Below are 21,695 nucleotides of genomic sequence, written 5' to 3' on the forward strand. Positions count from 1 at the left end.
AATAGCATGCATTGACCACTTTCTGTGGGAGATCCTTTACCCTTCTGATGGATTATATTAGGGTGGTGCAAAAGGAATTGCCGTTAATTTGCCATTAGTTAATTAAAATGGCAAAAGCCGCAATTACTTTTGCACTATCCTACTATCATTTTATCATCATAAGTACTTTGTGAGGCAGATACTATTATTTTACAGGTTTTACAATTTTATAGGTTAGAAAACTAGTTTCCACATAAGTTAAATAGCTTTTATAATTGTCAGAGCTAAATTTTGAGCCCAGACATGTTGTTAGGAAACTAAATAGAATAACTGTCATTCAACAGTCTGTTGTTCTTACGATCTTAGTTGACAAGTTAAATTTTTTTCTTTGTAACACTGACCCCATCTACCAAAGAAAAAAATTACTCCAGTATAACAAAACTGTGCTACATTTTACAGGAAATGAGAAACACATGCAAGCATCTTCTGGTTTTATTATTCCCTCATAACTGAGAGAAGCAAATGTGTAGTTAAAAGATATCCATGGTAGGAATCAAAAGTCATCATAACAAAACATATGTATTGGCCACTTGCAAAATTAGTCTGTATTCAAACATCCTGAAACTTTTTTTTTTGCCCATGGTATTTTGGTTTCTGCTGGTATACGACACTCTGTGATATAATACAAATACAATACTAATCAATGGCAAATCTTGCAAAAGATGCAGGACTTTGTCAAGTTCGTGAAAACAGTATTGAGGAACCACTCAAATAACAAGTAAGGATATCATGAAGATCATGCAAAATTAGATCAGTTGACAGACAAGAGAAAGAGAATGGTTTGAATATCAAAGGAGTCAGAGATGCCTTGGGAAAATCTTCAAACATTTTCTAAAAATATTTTTTTCATGATCAAAGGTAAAGCAATGAGTAGTATGCATATCATCATATAATACAGTTTGTGGGAAAATTATGACAAAAAGTAATAATTATAACTAATTATAAATGAAATTTTGTTATGAAACTTTTTATAACTTTCACTTTTTAGATTAAATACTAATCGGCCTTTTTTTTTTTTTTCCTATTTACTGTGAATCTTTGGTCCTTATTTGATATAAATTACCATAAGTAATCTTTTTCTCTTTACCACTTATCCTTGGATAATAAGGACTTCTTACTGAATATGTTATAACACTTCAGCAAACATTAAAAAGTCTTGGGAAATAATGCAAGAAATTATCATTTGTCCAAATACATAGAATAATGAATTATGTGAGAAATGAGAATCACTGGGGAAGGGCTTCATAGAAGAGATATTGCTTAAGATAGGCCTTGAAAGATGAGTTGGATCTTGATAGAGAAGAATAACAGGACATTTTCAGAGGTGCAGTGTAGACCATGGTGTTAACCAGGGAGTGACCACTGAACATTAAGGGAGGTAGTGAAGAGACTAGTCTATTTAGAGAGACTAGTTAGAGTAATGGAAGATAAAGTTGGAAAGTAAAGGCAGAGCCAAATTAAAGAGAACATTGACTCATTTACAAACTTATTAACTGATTTAACATTCCTTTAAAGAAACAGTTCCCTTTATTAGATATGTTTTTAAAAATTAGAAATGAATTTGCTGGTTGTAACAAAGGAAATAATGCAAAGATAAAACAAGTTAAGACATCCACATTATACTGTTTGGTGGAAAAAAGCACATTGCTAAGTGATATGTAAATAATGTGATCCCGTTTTTTGTCAAGTACTTACACATGTGTTTTAGCTTAACTTAGAAAAAATACCTGTAGGAGAATACATCAAACTACTACTGATATTACAAGGGGCCTTTAATACATATTCAGTAAACCATGTTGTAAATGCATGTGCCATCATCCAGGCTTTGTTGTTCCATTTATAGATCATAGACAGGGTAGATTTAGTATAATTCTTAAGGGCCCTGGGATTTTCAGAATGGTAAATAAGCATTAGCTTCAACTTAAAATCACCAACTGCATTAGCTTCTAGGAAGAGAGTCAGCTTGTCCTTTGAAGGTTTGAAGCCAGACATTGACTTCTCTCTGGCTATGAAAGTCCTTGTTGGCATCTTCTTCTAACAGAAGGCTGTTTTGTCAGAACACACACAACATTTACCAATTAATTTGCTATCTTATATGGTGCAGTTCATGCCACCCCCAAACAATTACAATGGTAACTAACATCAAAGACCACTGATCATAGATTATCATAACAGATAGAATAATAATGGAAAAGTTTCAAATGTTGGGATGGTTACCAAAATGTGACACAGGAAGTGAGCACATGCTTTTGGAAAAATGGCACAGACAGATTTGCTCATCATAGGGTTGGCACAAAGTTTCAATTTGTAAAAAAAAAAAAATCTGCAGAGCACAATAGAATAAAGCACAATAAAGTGAGGTATGCCTGTTTTGTTGTTGTTGTTGTCGTTGTTTTTTGTTTGTTTGTTTGTTTTTGAGATAGAGTCTCACTCCGTTGCCCAGGCTGGAGTGCAGTGGTGCAATCTCAGCTCACTGCAAGCTTCGCCTTCCGGGTCACGCCATTCTCCTGCCTCAGCCTCCTGAGTAGCTGGAACTATAGGCGCCTGCCACCATGTCCAGCTAATTTTTTGTATTTTTAGTAGAGATGGGGTTTCACCATGTTAGCCAGGATGGTCTTGATCTCCTGACCTCGTGATCTGCCTGCCTCGGCCTCCCAAAGTGCTGGGATTAGGTATGCCTGTTTTTTATAAGGAGCATGTATTACTTTTAAAGAAATATCACATAAGTTTCAAAGTATAATTTTAATATATTCTGAATATTGATAGATAAATAGTATATGTTAAAAGATTTTCTAATCTTTCTTTTTTTCCACAGAATGTAGTTAGAAAGAAGTTTTACAGAGATGCTTTATTGCTTCGAATTCCTTCATGTTTATATCAAGATGAAAGTTACCATGTAGCAGTTACTGATAATAAATTTAGGAGGCCATGGACAAGAGGTATGTTTGTTTTCATTTCTTAAAAATGTGCTTTAAAAGCCATTTCAGAGTTTAGCACAGCAAATTATTAAGAATATGCAATGCTTTACTAATTTCATTGCATCTATGCATGTCAGAATTCCAAGAAGTTAACAACGTAGTATTTTTATTATAGAATCTAGGTAACTAAATAAGGAATTGGAAAGCTTATATTGGATATGAATAAACCAAATAAAAGATATGTAGATGATGAAGACTTAAAATAGTCTAACATTGTAAACATTTGTTTTATTATAATAGAATTTTTCTTGACTATCTGAGGCCTACTTCAAGTTGTAAGGCACACTGAATATAAAATTATTTTTAAGCATATATGTACAAAATAGTTTTTTGTTTGTATCAAGTCATGGAATAGTAAAGAAGTAGCCTCCTTGGAGGAGTCAAGTCAGTCAACAGCATTTACTTGGTATATATTATGTACCAAACACTGTTATAAGTACTAAGGACACAGTTACTTAAAAGACATAGAAGTAGTCTCTGCTCTCAGTGGGTTTTAGACTGGTAAGGAGGATACAGCAATAAAACCATTAAATATGTAAACTAGTATCTGATATTGATAAATATATAGAGAAGAGACAGTAATGCTAAGTGATATGAAATTGCGGGAGTAGGGAGTGCTGTTTCCTAAGATGGTTAGGGAAATGTCTCTCTGAAGAGGAGGACATTTGAGTTGAGACCTGAATGGTGAGAAAGCAACAACCATGAAAAATATGGGGGAAAAGCCTTTCAAGCAAATGCAAAGTTCCTGACTCAAGAATGAACTTGATGTGTGTAAAGACCAGAAAATTAAGCTATTGTGACTGGGTAATGAAAAATGGATTGAGAAGTAGGCAATTTCTGAATAAGGCTTTGTAGGCCATAACAGGGAGTTTGTTTATTTATTTATTTTTTATTACAGCTGCAATAGACTGACTGTGTCCCCCTAAATTTATATTTGAAGGTGGGGCCTTTGGGAGATGATTAGGATGGAGTCCTCATGAAAGGGATTAGTACCCTAATAAAAGAGACCCCAAAGAGCTCCCTTGACTTTTCTGCCATGTGAGGCCAGTAAGAAGACAGCCACCCATGAACCAGGAAGTGGGCCCTCACTAGACACTGAATCTTCTGGTGCCTTAATCTTGGGCTTCCCAGCCTCCAAAGCTGTGAGAAATGAATGTTTGTTGTTTGAGCCACCCAGTCTATGATATTTTTGTTATAGCAGTGTAGACTGACTAAGACAATTGTGGATATGGAAAGTCACTGGACAATTTTAAGAAAGGGAATGATATAACCTGATTTATGCTGTAGAAAGATAGTTATGATTGTCTGGAGGATAGAAAGGGTGCAGATTAGGAGTCAAGAGTAGAGACAGGGAAATCTATCAGGGAGCTATTTTAGTAGCCCAGAATCTAAACTCTGGATAAAATATTATAGTGTCTTGGACAAGGCTTATAGTAATGGAGATGTGAGATGTGCTTAAAATCTAGCTTATTTTACAAATTGTCAACAGTGAGGGTATTACAAAATAGAATAATGAAGATTTTCTTCTAGCTTTTTGACCTGAGAAACCAGGTAGATGACAGTGCCATTTCCTAAAATAGGGAAAGGCTTATAGAGAAGCCAATTTGTGGCCAGAGTCAATAACTCTGCTTTGGCCAGATTATTAGGCATCTAAATGAAATCATTAAGAAGGCAATTGGTTATATTAATCTTGAGCGCAGCTGCTCAGGACAGTTCTCTGGGTGGCCTTGGCCTCCTTTTCTCACTTGAAGTTCTTAAGAATAACTATAAAATGTGCTGGGAATGCAACATTCAGAGATAAAGGAGGAGCTGGCCAGAACACCCTATGCTCTGTCCTTCAGTTCTTTAGCCCAGCACGTCCTTTGACCTCAGAACATCAAACCCAGGTGGACTGCTTTCTGGGGTTCTTCCGCTGCTGTGCAATTGTGGCACATGAAGACTTCATTTGCCCTGGGCAGCTTTCCTGAGACTTACAGGACCAGTTCACAATGAATCCTAGCCTTCTGTTGTCCCTTGTTACCTATCTGTAAGTAATACATCTGCTTCATGTAACTTCCTGTGTATGGGTATTCTGTCTCACCATACTCAGACAAGTTGGTAATCAGTACACAGTGAACCTGCTTCACAAGCTGGAGTTTCAAATCGGAGTTTTCAATATGCAAATTACACATAAACCTGTGAAACTAGATGAAGTCACTGAGAGCATGAGTATAAATAGATTAGAAGGCCTAGGACAGAGCCCTGGAACACTCCAACAGTTAAAAGTCTGATGTAAAAGGAGTTACCTAAGAAGCAAGACAGGATAATCAAATGATTCTGGCGTCGAATTCTAAAGAAGAAAGTACTTCAAGAAGGCAGTAGTAGTCCAATGCATTGGGCTCGTGTTAAAAGTTCAAGTTATCTGACGATAGTGAGTTGACCATTAGCTTGACTAAATGTAGGTCATTGATGACTTTGACAAGAGTGGTTTCCCTGGAATATTGGTTATTAATATGATTGGAATATATTTGGAGTGTGATAGGAATATATTGGAATATGATTGGAGTATGTTGAGAAGATAATGGAAAGTGGGAAAGTGAGAGAGTGAATTTGAATATTTGGGGGAATTTTGCTATAAAGAAAAATTTTTAAATGATGGACTAACTTATGGGAGAAGTGGAGTAAAGAGTTATTCTTTTTTGTTTTTGATGTGTGGTTTTTAAACAATACATGATGAGACAGACTGTAAAATGTTTGCCAATGGAAACAATTTTGGTAAAAAGAGAATAAGACAATGCAGGAAAGAAAAAGGATAACAGGAGTAAAAGGGGATAAGATCAAGAGCACAGTTAGAGAAGTTAGTATTCAGTAGGAACTAAAATAATTCTTCCCCTGTGTAGATAGGAAGATAGGGTTTGTAGGTACTTATGCCAGTAAGTTGGTAGAATTGGTCGTGGAAAATGAGGTAGTTCTCTGTATCAGTTTTCTATGTGAAGGTAAGGTCATACACTGAAAGTGGATAATGGAATGAACACTAAAGATTTGAAGGGGTAATGTGTGAATTAGCTGTCTTAAAGAGCAAGAAAGCCAGTTTTGTTTTTGTTTGTTTCTTTCTTTCTTTTTTTTTTTTTTAAACCTCATCTGTGGTCAAGAAAGCCAGTTTTATTAAGGGGTATACTATTATCATCTGTCAATGTTGGGTGGCTATTTGAAATTTACAGTCATAATTTGGAATGAGTTCCTTTAGCATGGCTGGGTGATTTTTTTCCCAGTAATTTTCAACTGTTTTAGTGTACATACACGGAAAGTGTAGAGTAGGGGTTGTCCTAAGTTGGTAGAAGAGAAAGAGAGGCAAGAGAATCAAGAGTCTTTGAGAGCAATGGTTATGGGACTGGCTATGGAACCTAACTATTCTAAGCAATTTGCATGCCACATTACGCCACATTACATTTAATCTTTACAACAACACTCTGAAAAGGCTATTCTTCCTAGTTTGTACAGTAAAACAAAACAAAACAAAACAAAAAACGGAGGTGCAAAAAGATTCAGATATTTACCCAATATCATATAGTTAATAAATAGCAGTCCAAGGATTAAAATCTAGGCAGAGTGTTTCCAGAACCTGTACTCTTAACCACTAAACTTTTTTCTTTTTTTATTTTGATATGGAGTCTCACTCTGTCTCCCAGGCTGGAGTGCAGTGGTGTGATCTCGGCTCACTACATCTGCTTTCCAGGTTCACGCCATTCTCCTGCCTCAGCCTCTCCAGGAGCTGGGACTACAGGCGCCCACCACCACACCCAGCTAAATTTTTTGTATTTTTAGTAGAGACGGGGTTTCACCGTGTTAGCCAGGATGGTCTCAATCTCCTGACCTCGTGATCCACCCGCCTCGGCCTCCCAAAGTACCACTAAACTTTTGTATTTTTTTTTCATATTTTTCAACGAGGCACAGGCTTAGATGTTAAATGATTTGTTAAAGATAACAAAACTAGTAAGAAGTAACACTGGTGGTAGGGAGAACACTCAGTTGCATATTCTGACAGTAGTATATGACATGGTCTTTCTCCTTAAGGAACCAAGGGTCTAGTTTGGGAGATAAGCTATATACACATACAAATTAATTAATTAATTAATTAATTAATTTATTAATTTATTTATTTATTTACAGAGTCTCACTCTGTCACCCAGGTGCCCAGGCTGGAGTGCAGTGGCATGATCTCTGCTCACTGCAACCTCTGTTTCTCAGGTTCAAGGTATTCTCCTGCCTCAGCCTTCCAAGTAGTTGGGACTAGAGGCATGCACTACCACGCCGGCTAATTTTTGTAATTTTAGTAGAGATGGGGTTTTGCCATGTTGGCCAGGCTGGTCTCGAACTCCTGGCCTCAAGTGATCCGCCTGCCTCAGCCTCCCAAAGAGCTGGGATTACAGGCGTGAGCCACTGCGTGCCACCTACAATTTTAAATATAGGACTGTATACGGTTGGGTCCCCAAGTGTTACTGACAATATTATGGCCCTTCAAGGAGAATGTATCAGCTTGAGCTGGAAGGGTTAATAGAAGCTTCATGAGGTAAAGCATGAGCAGTTGAAAAGGACTATTTGGAATAGTAGTGCTGTATAAGCAAAAGAGAGTCTATAAAATGAAGGTGACATGTTCATGTGATATTGTTCTAACTGTAGTTGATTGAGGGGCAGGGGTAGGTTGATGATAATGAGGATGACTATTTAAATATTTGGAATCAGGTATCACTTTGGCAAAAAATACATTTGTGAACAAATAAAGATAAAATCATAATGTAAAAGGTGAATGTTTGACTTTCTTGAATTAAGTATAAAAGAAAATTCTAGAGATTAATGTTTACCATTATTCTTTTTAGTCTCAGCTGTTTCAGTTCCGGGAATGACAGATACCTCAGTCTTGGACCAATGGAAAGCAAGTTTCTTTGTGGAGGATTTCCTTGAGAAGTATGTATCCTTAATCTCAAATTTCTCTTTTACATCTAGAAGAAGATAAACACTAAGTTCTCCAGATACCTAAATAGGGAAAATCTCTTCCTTTATTTCTTCATGGATTTTCTTCTTTTATCTGAAGAAAAGGTCCTAATTTGAACCACAAAGGAGTGGTTAATAAGGGTGACTTATGTCTTCTTTTTTAATTAGTAAACTTTCAATTAGTTTATCAATTGGTAAACTTTCTGTAGAAAGTAGCTATAGAAAGTCTGTTATATTAAAATTAGTCTTTTTTTCTCCTATATTATAAATTCAGATTTAAGGCTATTTTGTAATATATTTGGTCAAAACATTATTTATTATTTAAGCATTCATCAAATATTCATTATCATCCTATATATTAGATACAAGATACAAAAATGAATAAGACATAGTCTTAACCTTCAAAGAACACAAGAAAACAAGGAATAGAGTTTTATAAAGAAATAATTACAATACAATGTGCAAAGTACAATGACAGAGATAGGAACCTAGGGCATAATATGAGGAAGAACATCTAACCTGTTCTACATTGTAAAGGTAGACATAAAGTAGAGATTTTGGTGCAATTTAATAATTTACTCTTTTGCTTCACTTCATGCACAGAATGCTGATCTGACCTAGGAAAGATTTTGTTATTATTCACATTTTCAAGTTTCTATAATTTAAATTTTCCTTAGTTGTGCTTAAAAGAAACAAAAAAAATTGAAAGGTGTCTAGACTTTGGATATAGTGAAGTCCAATATACCATCTCTGTCATCTAGGAATTTAAAATCAGGTTAGGAAAATAATAGATAAACATAGAAAAAATTAACAGTGTAAGAATTAAATGATAATATAGGATGACCAACATAAAATCTGTTACAAGGCATATAGTCAATTAGAAGTATGTATCATATGAGTAAACTCCTAGCAGCGAGGAAACGGAAAGGTATAGTGAAAAAAGCTCTGCACTATGAATTGAAATATGTAGCTTTTAAGCCTTGACTGGAAAAGTCAAGTGCTAACTACTTTGCTGGTCATATTACCTGTGACCCTCATTTTATCAGTATGATGATGATGGATCAGTTCTTCTCAAACTTTACTGTACATATGAATCCCCTGAGGATCTTATTAAAATGCAGGTTCTGGTTCAGTTAGTCTGTTTTGGAGCCTGAGATTCTGCATTTCTAATCTATTTCTACGTGGTATTGATGCTGCCAGTCCAAAGACCTACCTTGAGTAACAAGATGCGAGACGATCTCTAAGATCTCTTTTCACCTTATGAGTTACATTAGTAGAGCTGTGCATTTGTAACTAGGAGAGGTCAGCTTCACAGAAGTAGGAATTGAGCTTGGGCTGGGCAATCAAGGAGAAATTAACTTGAGAGAAAGCATTTTGGGCAGAGGAAACAGCATGTCTCCAGGCATACACACGGGAATATGCAATAAGTATTTAGCAAAGGCAATAATTAGGCTAGTTTGGTGAAAACTAAATTATTGTTTCATAAGGTAAAAAAAGATCTTAGAGATCATCTCGCATCTTGTTACTCAAAGTAGGCCTTTGGACTGGCAGTGTCAATACCACCTAGAAATAGATTGGAAATGCAGAATCTCAGGCTCCAAAATGGACTAACTGAATCAGAATCTACTTTCTGTCTATTGATTTGCCTATTCTAGATATTTCACATAAGTGGAATCATACAATATGTGCTTTTATTGTGATTGGTTTCTTTTACTTAATATAGTGTTTTCAGGGTTTATCCATGTTGTCACACGTATCTGTGCTTTATCTCTCTCTCTCTCTTTTTTTTTTTTTTTTTTTTTGAGACAGAGTTTCTCTCTGTCACCTAGACTGGAGTGCAGTGGCGTGATCTCAGTTCACTACAACCTCCACCTCCCAGTGATTTAAGTGATTCTCCCGCCTCAGCCTCCCGAGGAGCTGAGATTACAGGCACCCACTACCACACCCAGCTAGTTTTTTTGTATTTTTAGTTGAGACGGAGTTTCACCATGTTGATCAGGATGGTCTCGAACTCCTGACCTCAGGTGATGCACCCACCTCAGCCTCTCAAAGTGCTGGGATTACAGGTGTGAGCCACTGTGCCCAGCCCATTCATAACATTTTTTTACCACCTGAAATTATGTCATATACTTATTTGTCTATCTTCCTGTTAGCAGATAAGCTCCATGAAGGAAAGAACTTTGTTTGGTTTAACACCCCATTCCCAGTATCTAGAATGGTGTTAGCACATTGCAGACACTCAATAAATAGTTTTGTTAAGTTTGCAAATAAATAAATAGGAGTAGATGAACTTACTCAAAAAGAATGATATAGAAGGAAAGCAAAGATAATCTAGAGTAGAAACCTGGGAAAGACCAGTGTCTACAGGTTATGCAAAGGAGGAGGCACCAGTGAAAAGGGAATAAATATATTGGACAGGGAGGTAGATGAGGAGAGCTGGGAAACACTGATCTTCATAGATCTTATATCTACGGAAAGAAAATTTACTAGGTCGTCTCAAAACTGTAGTACGAATTATTGTTATACAGTGCTGACCCTGTCAGTAACATTTATTTTAAAAAGACAGCACCTATGTAAGCACTAAGTTAAGTATATAATGATCCACATAGGAACCAATGATCTTAATGAATAATACGGACATGGAAGAGTTAAAATATTTTTTCTTCTACCTTGTATTTTCTTAGAGTACAGGATAAATTCTAAAGCTTTCTCCGCCTGTGATTTTAAGATATGACACAATTGGTCTTTTCTCCAATTGGAGAGTTACATTGATTTTGGTTCTTTCAGTCTGTACAAGAGAATTATTAGGGCTGAAATATTCCAGGATATCAGGAAAAACGTATATTAGGATGTATAACTAAGTTGCCAATAATATATTTATCTATTGGAAGATCTCTTGTAATGCCAGCCATTCTAATGGTATGATACAGATAAACCTGTATCAATCAGGAAACAGGTAAGCGCAAGGTTAAAAGAGCCAAAAAGATGTCCTCAGGACTAGCAACAGTAGGAAGTTGAAACTGCCTTCGCAAAAACTGTAACTGAGGAAATTATGACAGTGAAAGAGATCAGACCTAACTGATTCCATCCTGCCTGTAACCTTTAAGCTGTCCTTGTTCATTCCTGGGTGTAGGCTGAACTAACCTTGGGAAGGAATTTAGTGTATGATTTGACTCTGAAACAAAATTGATAATAGCCCTTTCCTGAAAAGACCCACTTTTTGCCTGGGGGGCCAGGCTGCCTTTGTAGGACTAACAAATTCACTATGAGATTAGAAATTTTGGTTTAGGGGTCATGCGGCCTCTGGCTGCAAGAGTCTGACTGTCTCCAAATTGCTCCTCAGGATAACATCACTATTGTAAAACCCAAGATCAGGGCTTGAGATATTTTGCAGACCCTGCACTCTACAGTTCAGCTGATACCACCTAGCTGGTAATCTGGCTCAACCAGTTCTGCGATCCCACACAGGAGCAGAAGACCCCAAGAAAACCTCACTCACCCCCTGTATTTCCATCTCCAACCTGACCAGTCAGCACTCTCCACTTCCCAAGCCCTTACCTGCCAAATTATCTTGAAAAACTCTGATCCACAAATGCTCAGGGAGACTGGTTTGAGTAATAATAAAACACTGATCTCCCACACAGCCGGCTCTGCGTCTCTATCCATTGCAATTCCTCTGTCTTGATAAATTGGCTTTGTCTAGGCAGCGGGCAAGGTGAACCCACTGGGCAGTTACAAAGTTGTTACCACCCTAAGATTGAAGGAACAAGGTGCCTGGGCAGTTACCAACCTAGTAGGGACTACAGGAGCAGGGCTGTCTGACAGAAGATGTAACTTTTGGTGGAAGAGTGCAGCCAATTCCAAACTGTGGCCCAACAGAGAAGGATTTGGGAGGAATGATATTGCAGCCTGTCTCTCTCACCTTTGATCTTCTGCCAGTGCTTTCCATGGCTGAACCCAACCAGAAGCCAGAGGACAAGGAAGCTTGGTTAGTTCATAGAGGTTAGCTTCCCAGATTACGGAACAGAACATAAAAGGCTGGGTAATTTTATTGAGGAACAGACACTGAATATCCAGCACAAGGGTAGTTTGGCCATGTGTGGTAAAACCTAAAAATCTGTATACTTTTAACTTCATCATTTCTGTTTTTAAGAAATATATTTGAGATTATTAGTGCATATAGATGTTCTTTGCATTGTTGCTCATAATAGCAAACAATTATAATGAACTTAAATTTCCAACAATAGAGAATTGCTTGAATAAATTATGATTTGCTGATACCCTATTTATCCATTCAAATATTAGGTGAATGTATATAGATTGACATGTAAATGTGTTCATGCTTCATTTTTTTACAGAAAAGAACAGGTTATAGAATACTATTGTCATTAGTCCACTATTGTTTAAAGATTTTTTTAATTGAGAAATTTACACAATTTTTATATTCATCTTGAATGATGGGAATATAGATGTTTCTTCTCTGTGTCTGTTGGAATTCGATAATTTTTTCCATAGTGGACATATATTATTTACTAATAAAAGTGTTTTAAAACAGGACATACATAACATTAGTAATTTTATACTGTCACAGAAAAACAATTACAAGAATGGTGACCCAGATTAATTGTGAATTTGAGGAAGTTGTTCCAAGTTCAAATCCAGACTCCCAAATTGAAGTAGAGGAGGTCAGTTTATACACCCACATGGACTACAATGAAGTCTTTACCCCTGTCAGTTGTTTAGAAAAATATTCAGCACTTCAAAAACAGAACCAAGGTAAAACATTTATTTTATATTGTTGTGAAACATTTCTTACTGATATACACATATTCATTTAAGTGAGTTTTTTTGTTTGGTTTGAATGAAAAATTTTTTATTAAAGATCCACCTGCATAACTCTAAGTTTTACCATATTAGGGCAGTACCTTCCTCATTCATATTAATCCTCTTTGTAAGTTGGGTTATTTTTGGAGTTTAAGTTGTCTGGGCCTCAAAACAACCTGCAGCGATTTGATCATAGTATGCCTTCAACATACTGCTATAATGATATTGGCATCTTTTACAGATCCCATGATATAGCAATCCAGTGTAATATTAAATTACTATATTATGAAGTGATTATTATATTTTAGTTTTTAAAACATAATAAATATTTTAATCTCATCCAATTTATGCGAAAACAAGGTTCAAAGTGGAGATGGAATAGTTCCAGCATTAAGTTAGGAAATATACTCAGTTTTACAAACATACTGTCAAAAATAATTAAAAGTAGGCCTGGCACAGTGGCTTACTATGCCTGTAATCCCAGCACTTCGGGAGGCCAAGGTGGGTAGATCACCTGAGGTCAAGAGTTTGAGACCAGCTTGGCCAAAATGGTGGAACCCTGTCTCTACTCAAAATACAAAAATTAGCCAGGCATGGTGGCAGCACCTGTAATCCCACTACTCAGGAGGCTCAGGCAGGAGAATCACTTGAACCCAGGGGGTGGAGGTTACAGTGAGCCAAAATTGTGAGACTGCATCTCAAAAAAATAAAATAAAATAAAATAAAATAAAAGTATATTTTATTCAAACTTGATTCCAAATGTCTCATCTTATTAGAGGGTGTTGAATTCTTTCAACCATGTAAAAACTTGCTGAGGATTGCCTTTCTTGTATGTATAACAGCCTATTCTTTTTTTAAATTATAGAACTTAAGGTTCTATTATGTAATTATTACTGTCATTTAAGAAATGCTATAGCTTCAACATGAAAAATAATTTGATTTTTTTACTGTTATTTTTATGTAGACATATAAATTATGTATAAAAATTTCAGCAATGGCAAATAGCTGTGTGATGATATATATATAGAGAGAAATTCCTCTTATAGTTGGAAGAGATACAGAGATTAGTTGTATTAAGGACTAAAACTTGAGAGCATGATGTAATAGAAAGAGCCTGAATTTGGAGTCAGAAGACTTGAATTTTGAGTCCAAGTCTACTCTTAAAAAGTGGAACATCACTTGAGGCCAGGAGTTTGAGACCAGCCTGGGCAACATAGCAAGACCTTATCTCCACAAAAAGATTTTTAAAAATTAGCCAGATGTGGTGGCACTCCTGTAGTCCTAGCTACTTGTAAGGCTGAGGTGGGAAGATTGCTTGAACCCAGGCATTCAAGGCTGTAGTAAGTCATGATCATGCCACTGCACTCCAGCTTGGGTAACAGAGTGAGACCCTGTCTGGAGAAAAAGAAAATTTTTATGATTTTAAGTTTTCTTCTCTAATTTATTTCTATTATTTATTCTATTTTTAAATAATTTTGTGGGGATAAACTAATGTATGTAAGTTTATGTGAGTATATTTAAAGAGATGGCTTGTAAAAACGAATGGGTTACACAAACATAGCTATTATAAATGTGGCAAACTAGAAGCTACTATTGGCTAGAATCAACTATTGACTGAGAGAAAATATGCTTGAATTTCCCAAATGCCATATCCTGTATTTCCTCAGGTGTCCTGTGTCACCGGACATCACTTTATAAATTTAGATTTTCAATTTTATTTATTTTCTTTGAATTATATCAATTACTGCCAGATTTGTAGATACTTTGGTCTTATTGTCTAAATCAAAAGAAACATAGTATATTTTTGGATTTGTAAATATGCTATGTCTTATAAGAATTATAAATAATTACTAAATTATAATTTCAAAACACATATCTTTAAAACATAAAATAGTTGCTGGTTTTCTTTTATGGTTGTTGGTTTATTGATATTTACTAATTTTTCTACAATGTTCACATATTATTTGTTAATACATGAAACTGTTAAGCATCCCTCTAGATATCATGGGAACATACAAGCAAATGTAAATGTAGCTTTTATTTTTATTTTAAAAAATAAAGTTATGCCAGGCACAGTAGCTCATGCCTGTAATTCCAGCACTTTGGAAGACCAAGGCGGGTGGATCACCTGAGGTCAGGCGTTGAAAACCAGCCTGGCCAACATGGTGAAACCCTGTCTCTACCAAAAATACAAAATTAGCTGAGCGTAGTGGCGGGTACCTGTAATCCCAGCTATTTGGGAGGCTGAGGCAGGTGAATCACTTGAACCTGGGAGGTGGAGGTTGCAGTGAGCCGAGCTCACACCATTGCCCTCCAGCCTGGGCAATAAGAGTGAAACTCCATCTCAAAAAATAATAATAATCATAAGTAATAAAAATAAAATAAATAAAGTTGCATATGCATATAGTGTAGAGAGTCAAATAGTTTGTTAAAGTTTACAGTAAAAAGCAGTAATCATACTTATGGTTTAAAATGGTGGCACAGAAGCAAGCTGGCTTCACTGCTCATACAGGAAACCAAAAATGAATATACAGTGCCAAGATTTTCACTAGCAACAACTCACATCTCAAATATGAGGATGAGACAGATCCTAGGGACACAGAGAAGTGAAAAAACTTCAAGCAGGTGGTAGGAGAATCCAACTTCCACATCCATGATGCCCCACCCTGCCCATTCTGCCTGACAACAACCACATGGAAAATCTTCCCCCAACTAATGGTATCTATGCTGGAAAAAGTGAGAGTGGAATAGTCAACTAGCTTTCCCTCCATCTTGGATTCCCTGGCAGGAGACTGTTCTTTCTTTAACCCATGGAAAGCATCATGACTGCCTGAAAGGATAGACAAAGAGGGGAGAAGGGGCTACCTTTCCCAGCCTTTCCAGGCAAAGGAGCCGATTCACAGCAGCGAATTTGTGCCACAGGTCCCTTGGGCACGAACCTCTAGCCAGACTTCTGTGACTGTTGGGATAATGTTTTTCAGACTCTCCCATTTGGAGAAGACAGTGCCCTGACTATTCGCTAGAGGCAAGGCAAACCTGGGCTTAAGATACCACCTATAGCCAAGAAAAAGGCAATATTAGTGAAGATTTGCTAAGAAAATATATCCAATAAAAACCAAGACAAGCTGAACAGAGGAAGCTGGAATAAATAACCAATCCTTCAGTGCAAAGACATAGACATATATCCACAAGAAACAACACTGAACAGGGAAATGTGACCTTTGCAAAAAGACAAAGCAAAAATCCAGTGACTGACCCTAACGAGAAAGTCATTTGTGAGCTCTCTGACCAAAAATACAAAAGAGCAGTTTTAAGGAAATTCAGTGATCTCTAAAATAATACAGAAAAGCAATTCAGAAATTTGTTGGAGAAATTTAACAAAGAGAATTTTTTAAATTTTTAAAGTTAACTTTAAAAACTCAAACAAATTTTGGAACTGAGAAATACATTTGCTGAGCTGAACAACTCATTAGAGGCTCTCAACATCTGAATGGAACAACCAGAGGGAAGAATCAGTGATATCAAAGACCAGCTATTTGAAAATACAGTCAGAGGAGAAAAAAGAAAAAAGGAAGTGAAAGAACAAAGACTGCCTACAAGATACAGAAAATTACCTCAAAAACCAAATCTAAGTATTCTTGATATTCAAAAGGGAGCTGAGCAAAGGCAGGGGGTAGAAAGAAATAATACAAAATTTTCCAAAGCTTGAGAAAGATGTAAATCTCCAGTACGGGAAGGTCTGATAATACCCAAGAGATTCAACCCAAATAAGACTACCCCAAGGTATATAATAACCAAACCCTCAAAGGTCAAGGACAAAGAGAGAATCTCAAAAGCAGCAAGAGAAAAGAAGCAAATAACATATAAAGGACCTCCAATTCTATGGTAACAGACTTTTCAATGAAAAACCATACAGACAGGAGGGAGTGGAACAACATATTCAAAGTGCTCAAAGAAAAAAAAGTCATCCAAGAACACTGTATCTAGCAAAATTACCTTTTGAATATGAAGGAGAAATAGTCTTTCCCAAACAACTAAAGTTCAGAGAATTCACCCCCATCAGACCCATCATCTTACAGTAAATGCTAAAAGGGGTACTACAATCTGAAAGGGGAAAAAAAAAATAACATACGAAAAGAAAACTTTTCTTTAGTTATTCACTGGTAAAATTAAGTACATGAACACTTAATTTTAAGAATTCTCTAGAATACTGAGAATACTCTGTTACAATAATTGTAGTGTGTAAGCACTCATAACTCTAGTATGAAGCCCAATCAAAAACAATAGCGATAGCAACCTGTTAAGAGATGTAATATTAAAATATGTAAATCCAGACAACTTAGTCAAAATGTAGCATTTTGTGTGTATGTGTGTTTGTCTTTGTTTCTATTCCTTTTTTTGTAATCTAAAATATTATCTCTTTAAAATAACTTTTTAAATCTATACAATGTTTTTTGTAACCCTCCTGGTAACCACAGCCCAAAAACCTACAATATATTCACTAAAAATAAAAAACACCAAATTAAAACATATTACCAGAGAAAATAACCACAAAAGAATACAGTAGGAAAGAAAGGAGTCTTAAAACAATCAGAAAATGGGCAACAAAATGGCAGTAGTAAGTCTTTACTTAATAGTAACACTGAATGTAAATGGTCTCAATTTTCCAAATAAAAGGCTTAGAGTGGCTGAAGGAATTAAAAAAAACAAGACCAAACTATATGCTGCCTTCAAGAAACTCTCTTCACTTATAAAGTCACACATAGACTGAAAGCGAAGTGGTGAAAAATGATATTCCATGCAACTGGAAACCAAAAATAGCAGGAGTAGCTATACTTATATAAAATAGACTACAAATCTAAAACTGTAAAAAGAGACAAAGATGATCATGTTAAGTAAGAGGATATAACAATTATAAATATCTATGCACACAACACCAGAACTCCCAAGTGTATAAAGCAAACATTAATATATCTAAAAGGATAGACTGCAATATAATAATAGTAGTGGACTTTAACACCCCACTCTCAGTAATGGACGGATCATCCAGACAGAAAATCAACAAAGAGCATGAACTACACACTAGAATAGGCCTAACTAACATTTACAGAACATTTCACCCATATGATAGCTAACTTCATATCATGTATTTTGTGCTGCAGAATACATACTCTTTTCATCAGCACATGGAATATTCTCCAGAATAGACCATATCTTATGCCACAAAATATATCTGAAAACATTTTAAAAATAGAAATAATATCAAGTGGCTTTTCTGACCAAAATGAAATAAAACTAGAAATCAGTAACAAGAGGAACTTTGGAAAATGCACAAACACATGGAAATTATACAACATGCTCTTAAAGGGCCAATGAAAAAGTTAAGAAGAAACTCTTAAAATTTCTTGAAACAAATAAATGAAAATGGAAATAAAACATACCAAAATCTATGGGATATGGCAAGAGCCCAATACCAAGAGGGAAGTTTATAGCAATAAATGCCTGTTTCAAAAAAGTAGAAAGACTTCAAATAAAATAACGTTGCACCTCAAGGCACTAGAAAAGAAAGAACAAACCAAACCCCAAACTGGTAGAAGGAAAGAAACAATAAAGATCAGAGCAGACATACATGATACTGAGACTAAAAAATAATACAGAAAATCAACAAAATGAAAAGTTGGTTTCTTGAAAAGATAAAACCTCTAGTTAGATTAAGTAGGAAGAGAGAAAACCCAAATAAATAAAATCAGAAATGAAAAAGGAGACATAATAACCAAGACTTCAGAAATACAAAGAATCATTAGCGAGTATTATGAACAACTATATGCCAACAAATTGGAAAACTTAGAAGAAATGGATACATTCCTGTACACATGCAACCTATCAAGATTGAATCATGGGCCAGGCATGGTGGCTTATGCCTGTGCCCTAGCACTCTGAGAGGCTGAGGTGGATGGATCACTTGAGGTCAGGAGTTCAAAACCAGCCTGGGCAACATGGTGAAACCTCATCTCTACAAAAAATTGTTAGCCAAGTGTGGTGGCATGTACTTGTCCCAGCTACCTGAGAGACTGAGGTGGAGGATTAATTGCGCCTAAGAAGGTTAATGCTGCAGTGAGCTGTGATCATGCCATTGTACTCCAGCCTGGGTGACAGAGTGAGACCCTATGTCAAAAAAGGAAAAAAGTTTGAACTATGAAGAAATAGAAAACCTCAACAAACCAATGATGAGTAATAAGATTGAAGCCATAATAAAAAGTCTCTCATCAAAGAAAAGCCCAGGACTTGATGACTTCACTGCTAAATTCTACCAAACATTTAAAGAACTAATACTAATTCTACTTGAATGCTTCAAAACAATTGAAGACGAGGGAGTATTTCCAAACACATTCTACAAGGCCAGCATTACCCTGATACCAAAACCAGACAAAGACACAACAACAAAAAAGAAAACTACAGACTAATATCAACAATGAACATAGATACAAAAATCATCAACAAAATACTAGTAAACTGAATTTAACAACACATTAAAAAGATCATTCACCATGATAAAGTGAGATTCATCCTAGGGATGCAAGGATGGTTCAACATATGCAAATCATTAAATGTGACACATCACATTCAAAGAATCAAGAAGAAAAACCATATGATTATTTCAATAGGTGCTGAAAAAAGCATTTGATAAAATTCAACATCTCTTTATGATAAAAACCCTCATCAAAATAGGTATAGAAGGAACATACCTCAAAATAATAAAGGCCGTATATGATAGCTAACTTCATACTGAATGGGGAAAAATTGAAGGTCTTTCTTCTAAGGACTGAAATAAGACAAGGATGCCCATTTTCACCACTTTCATTCAACATAAAACGTGAAGTCCTGGCCCGAGCAATTGAGCAAGAGAAAGAAATAAAGGGCGTTCAAATTGGAAAGGAATAAATCAAATTAGCCTTGTTTGTAGATGACATGATGTTATAACTAGAAAAACCAAGGATTTATGCAATTTACCCATGTAACAAACCTGCACATGTACCCCTTGAACCTAAAATAATATTTAGAAAGAAAAATTTTAAAAACCCAAAGACTCCACCAAAAAAACTGAGGTGATAAATGAATTCAGTAAAGTTGCAGAACACAAAATCAACATACGGCTGGATGCAGTGGCTCACGTCTCTAATCCCAGCACTTTGGGAGACCAAAGTGGGTGGATCACCTGAGATCAGGGGTTTGAGACTAGCCTGACATGGTGAAACCCCGACTCTACTAAAAATACAAAAATTAGCTGGGTGTGGCTGTGTGCACCTGCAATCCCAGCTACTCAGGAGTCTGAAGGAGGAGAATCACTTGAACCCTGGAGGCGGAGGTTGTAGTGAGTCGAGATTGCACCACTGTACTCCAGCCTGGGTGACAGTGAGACTCCATCTCAAAAAAAAAAAAAAAAAATTAACATACAAAAACCAGTAGATTTATATACACCAACAGTGAACAATCTAAAAAAGAAATCAGGAAATCAATGCCATTTACAATAGCTACAAAAAATATAAAATACCTAGGAATCATTTTAACCAAAGAAGTGAAAGATCTATACAAGACAAACTATAAAACTCTGATGAAAGAAATTGAGGAGGACACAAAAAAGGAAAGATATAATATTTCATACTCATGAATTGAAAGAATATTACTAAATTAATGTTGCCAAAATAACAATACTATCCAAAGCAATTTACAGATTCAATGCAATCCCTATCAAAATACCAAAGAAGTGAAAGGCCTGTATAAGAAAAACTATAAAGCTCTGATGAAAGATATTGAGGAGGACACACAAAAAAGGAAAGATAAATATTTCATACTCATGGATTGAAAGAATTAATATTGCTACAATAGCAATATTATCCAAAGCAATTTAGATCCAATGCAATCCCTATCAAAATACCAAAGACATTCTCCACAGAAATAGAAAAATAAAACCCTAAAATTTAAATGGAACCACGAAAGACCTCAAATAGCCAAAGCAATCCTGAGCAAAAAGAAGAAAGCTGGAAGCATCACAATACCTGATTTCAAAATATACTCCAAAGCCTTATTAACCAAAACAGCATGGTACTGGCATAAAAACAAACATATAAACCAATGGAAAAGGATAGAGAACCCTGATATAAATCCACTCATTTACAGCTAACTCATCTTTGACAAAGGCACCAAGAACATACAATTAGGAGAAGATAGTCTTCAATAAATGGTGCCAGGAAAACTAGATGACTATATGCAGAAGAATGAAACTAGATCCCTATCTTTCACAATAAACAAAAATCAAATAAAAATGGATCAAAGACTTAAATCTAAAACCTGAAACTATGAAACTACTAGAAGAAAACACTGGGGAAGTGCTCCAGGACATTGGTCTGGGCTAAGATTTTTTGTATAGGATCTCATAAGCAGAGGCCACCAAAGCAAAAATAGATGAATAGGTTTACATAAAGATAAAAAGCTTCTGCACAACAAAAGAAACAATCATAAAGTGAAGAGGCAATCCACAGAATGGGAGAAAATATTTGCAAACTATCCATCTGACAACAGATTAATAACCACAATATACAAGGAGCTCAAACAACTGAATAGCAAAAAGCAAATAATCCAATTAAAAATGGGCAAAAGATATGAACAGACACTTCTCAAAAGAAGAAATGGCCAACAGATATATGAAAAAATGCTCAACATCACTAATCATCAGGGAAATGCAAATCAAAACCACAATGAGCTGACCAGGCGCGGTAGCTCATGTCTGTAATCCCAGCACTTTGGGAGGCCAAGCTGGACGGTTCACCTGAAGTCAGGCGTTTGAGACCAATCTGGCCAACATGGCAAAACCTCGTCTCTACT

At 35.9% G+C, this 21,695-nt stretch overlaps 1 protein-coding gene across 1 annotated transcript in view; it reads left to right on the forward strand.

Annotated features, from left to right (window-relative positions):
* Window positions 1-5,348: 5,348 nt before the first annotated feature.
* The window catches only part of LOC105548445 (chromosome unknown open reading frame, human C9orf84), a 110,984-nt gene continuing 94,637 nt past the window's right edge, over window positions 5,349-21,695 (forward strand). Inside the window, exons 1-3 of the mRNA XM_011992463.1 lie at window positions 5,349-5,427; window positions 7,874-7,961; window positions 12,580-12,788. Of these exons, the coding sequence (XP_011847853.1) occupies window positions 7,897-7,961; window positions 12,580-12,788 (274 nt within the window). The 5' untranslated portion in view covers window positions 5,349-5,427; window positions 7,874-7,896. The remainder of the gene's footprint in view (window positions 5,428-7,873; window positions 7,962-12,579; window positions 12,789-21,695) is intronic.

This window comes from Mandrillus leucophaeus, unplaced genomic scaffold (genome assembly GCF_000951045.1).
Source record: "Mandrillus leucophaeus isolate KB7577 unplaced genomic scaffold, Mleu.le_1.0 Scaffold410, whole genome shotgun sequence".
NCBI lineage: Eukaryota > Metazoa > Chordata > Mammalia > Primates > Cercopithecidae > Mandrillus > Mandrillus leucophaeus.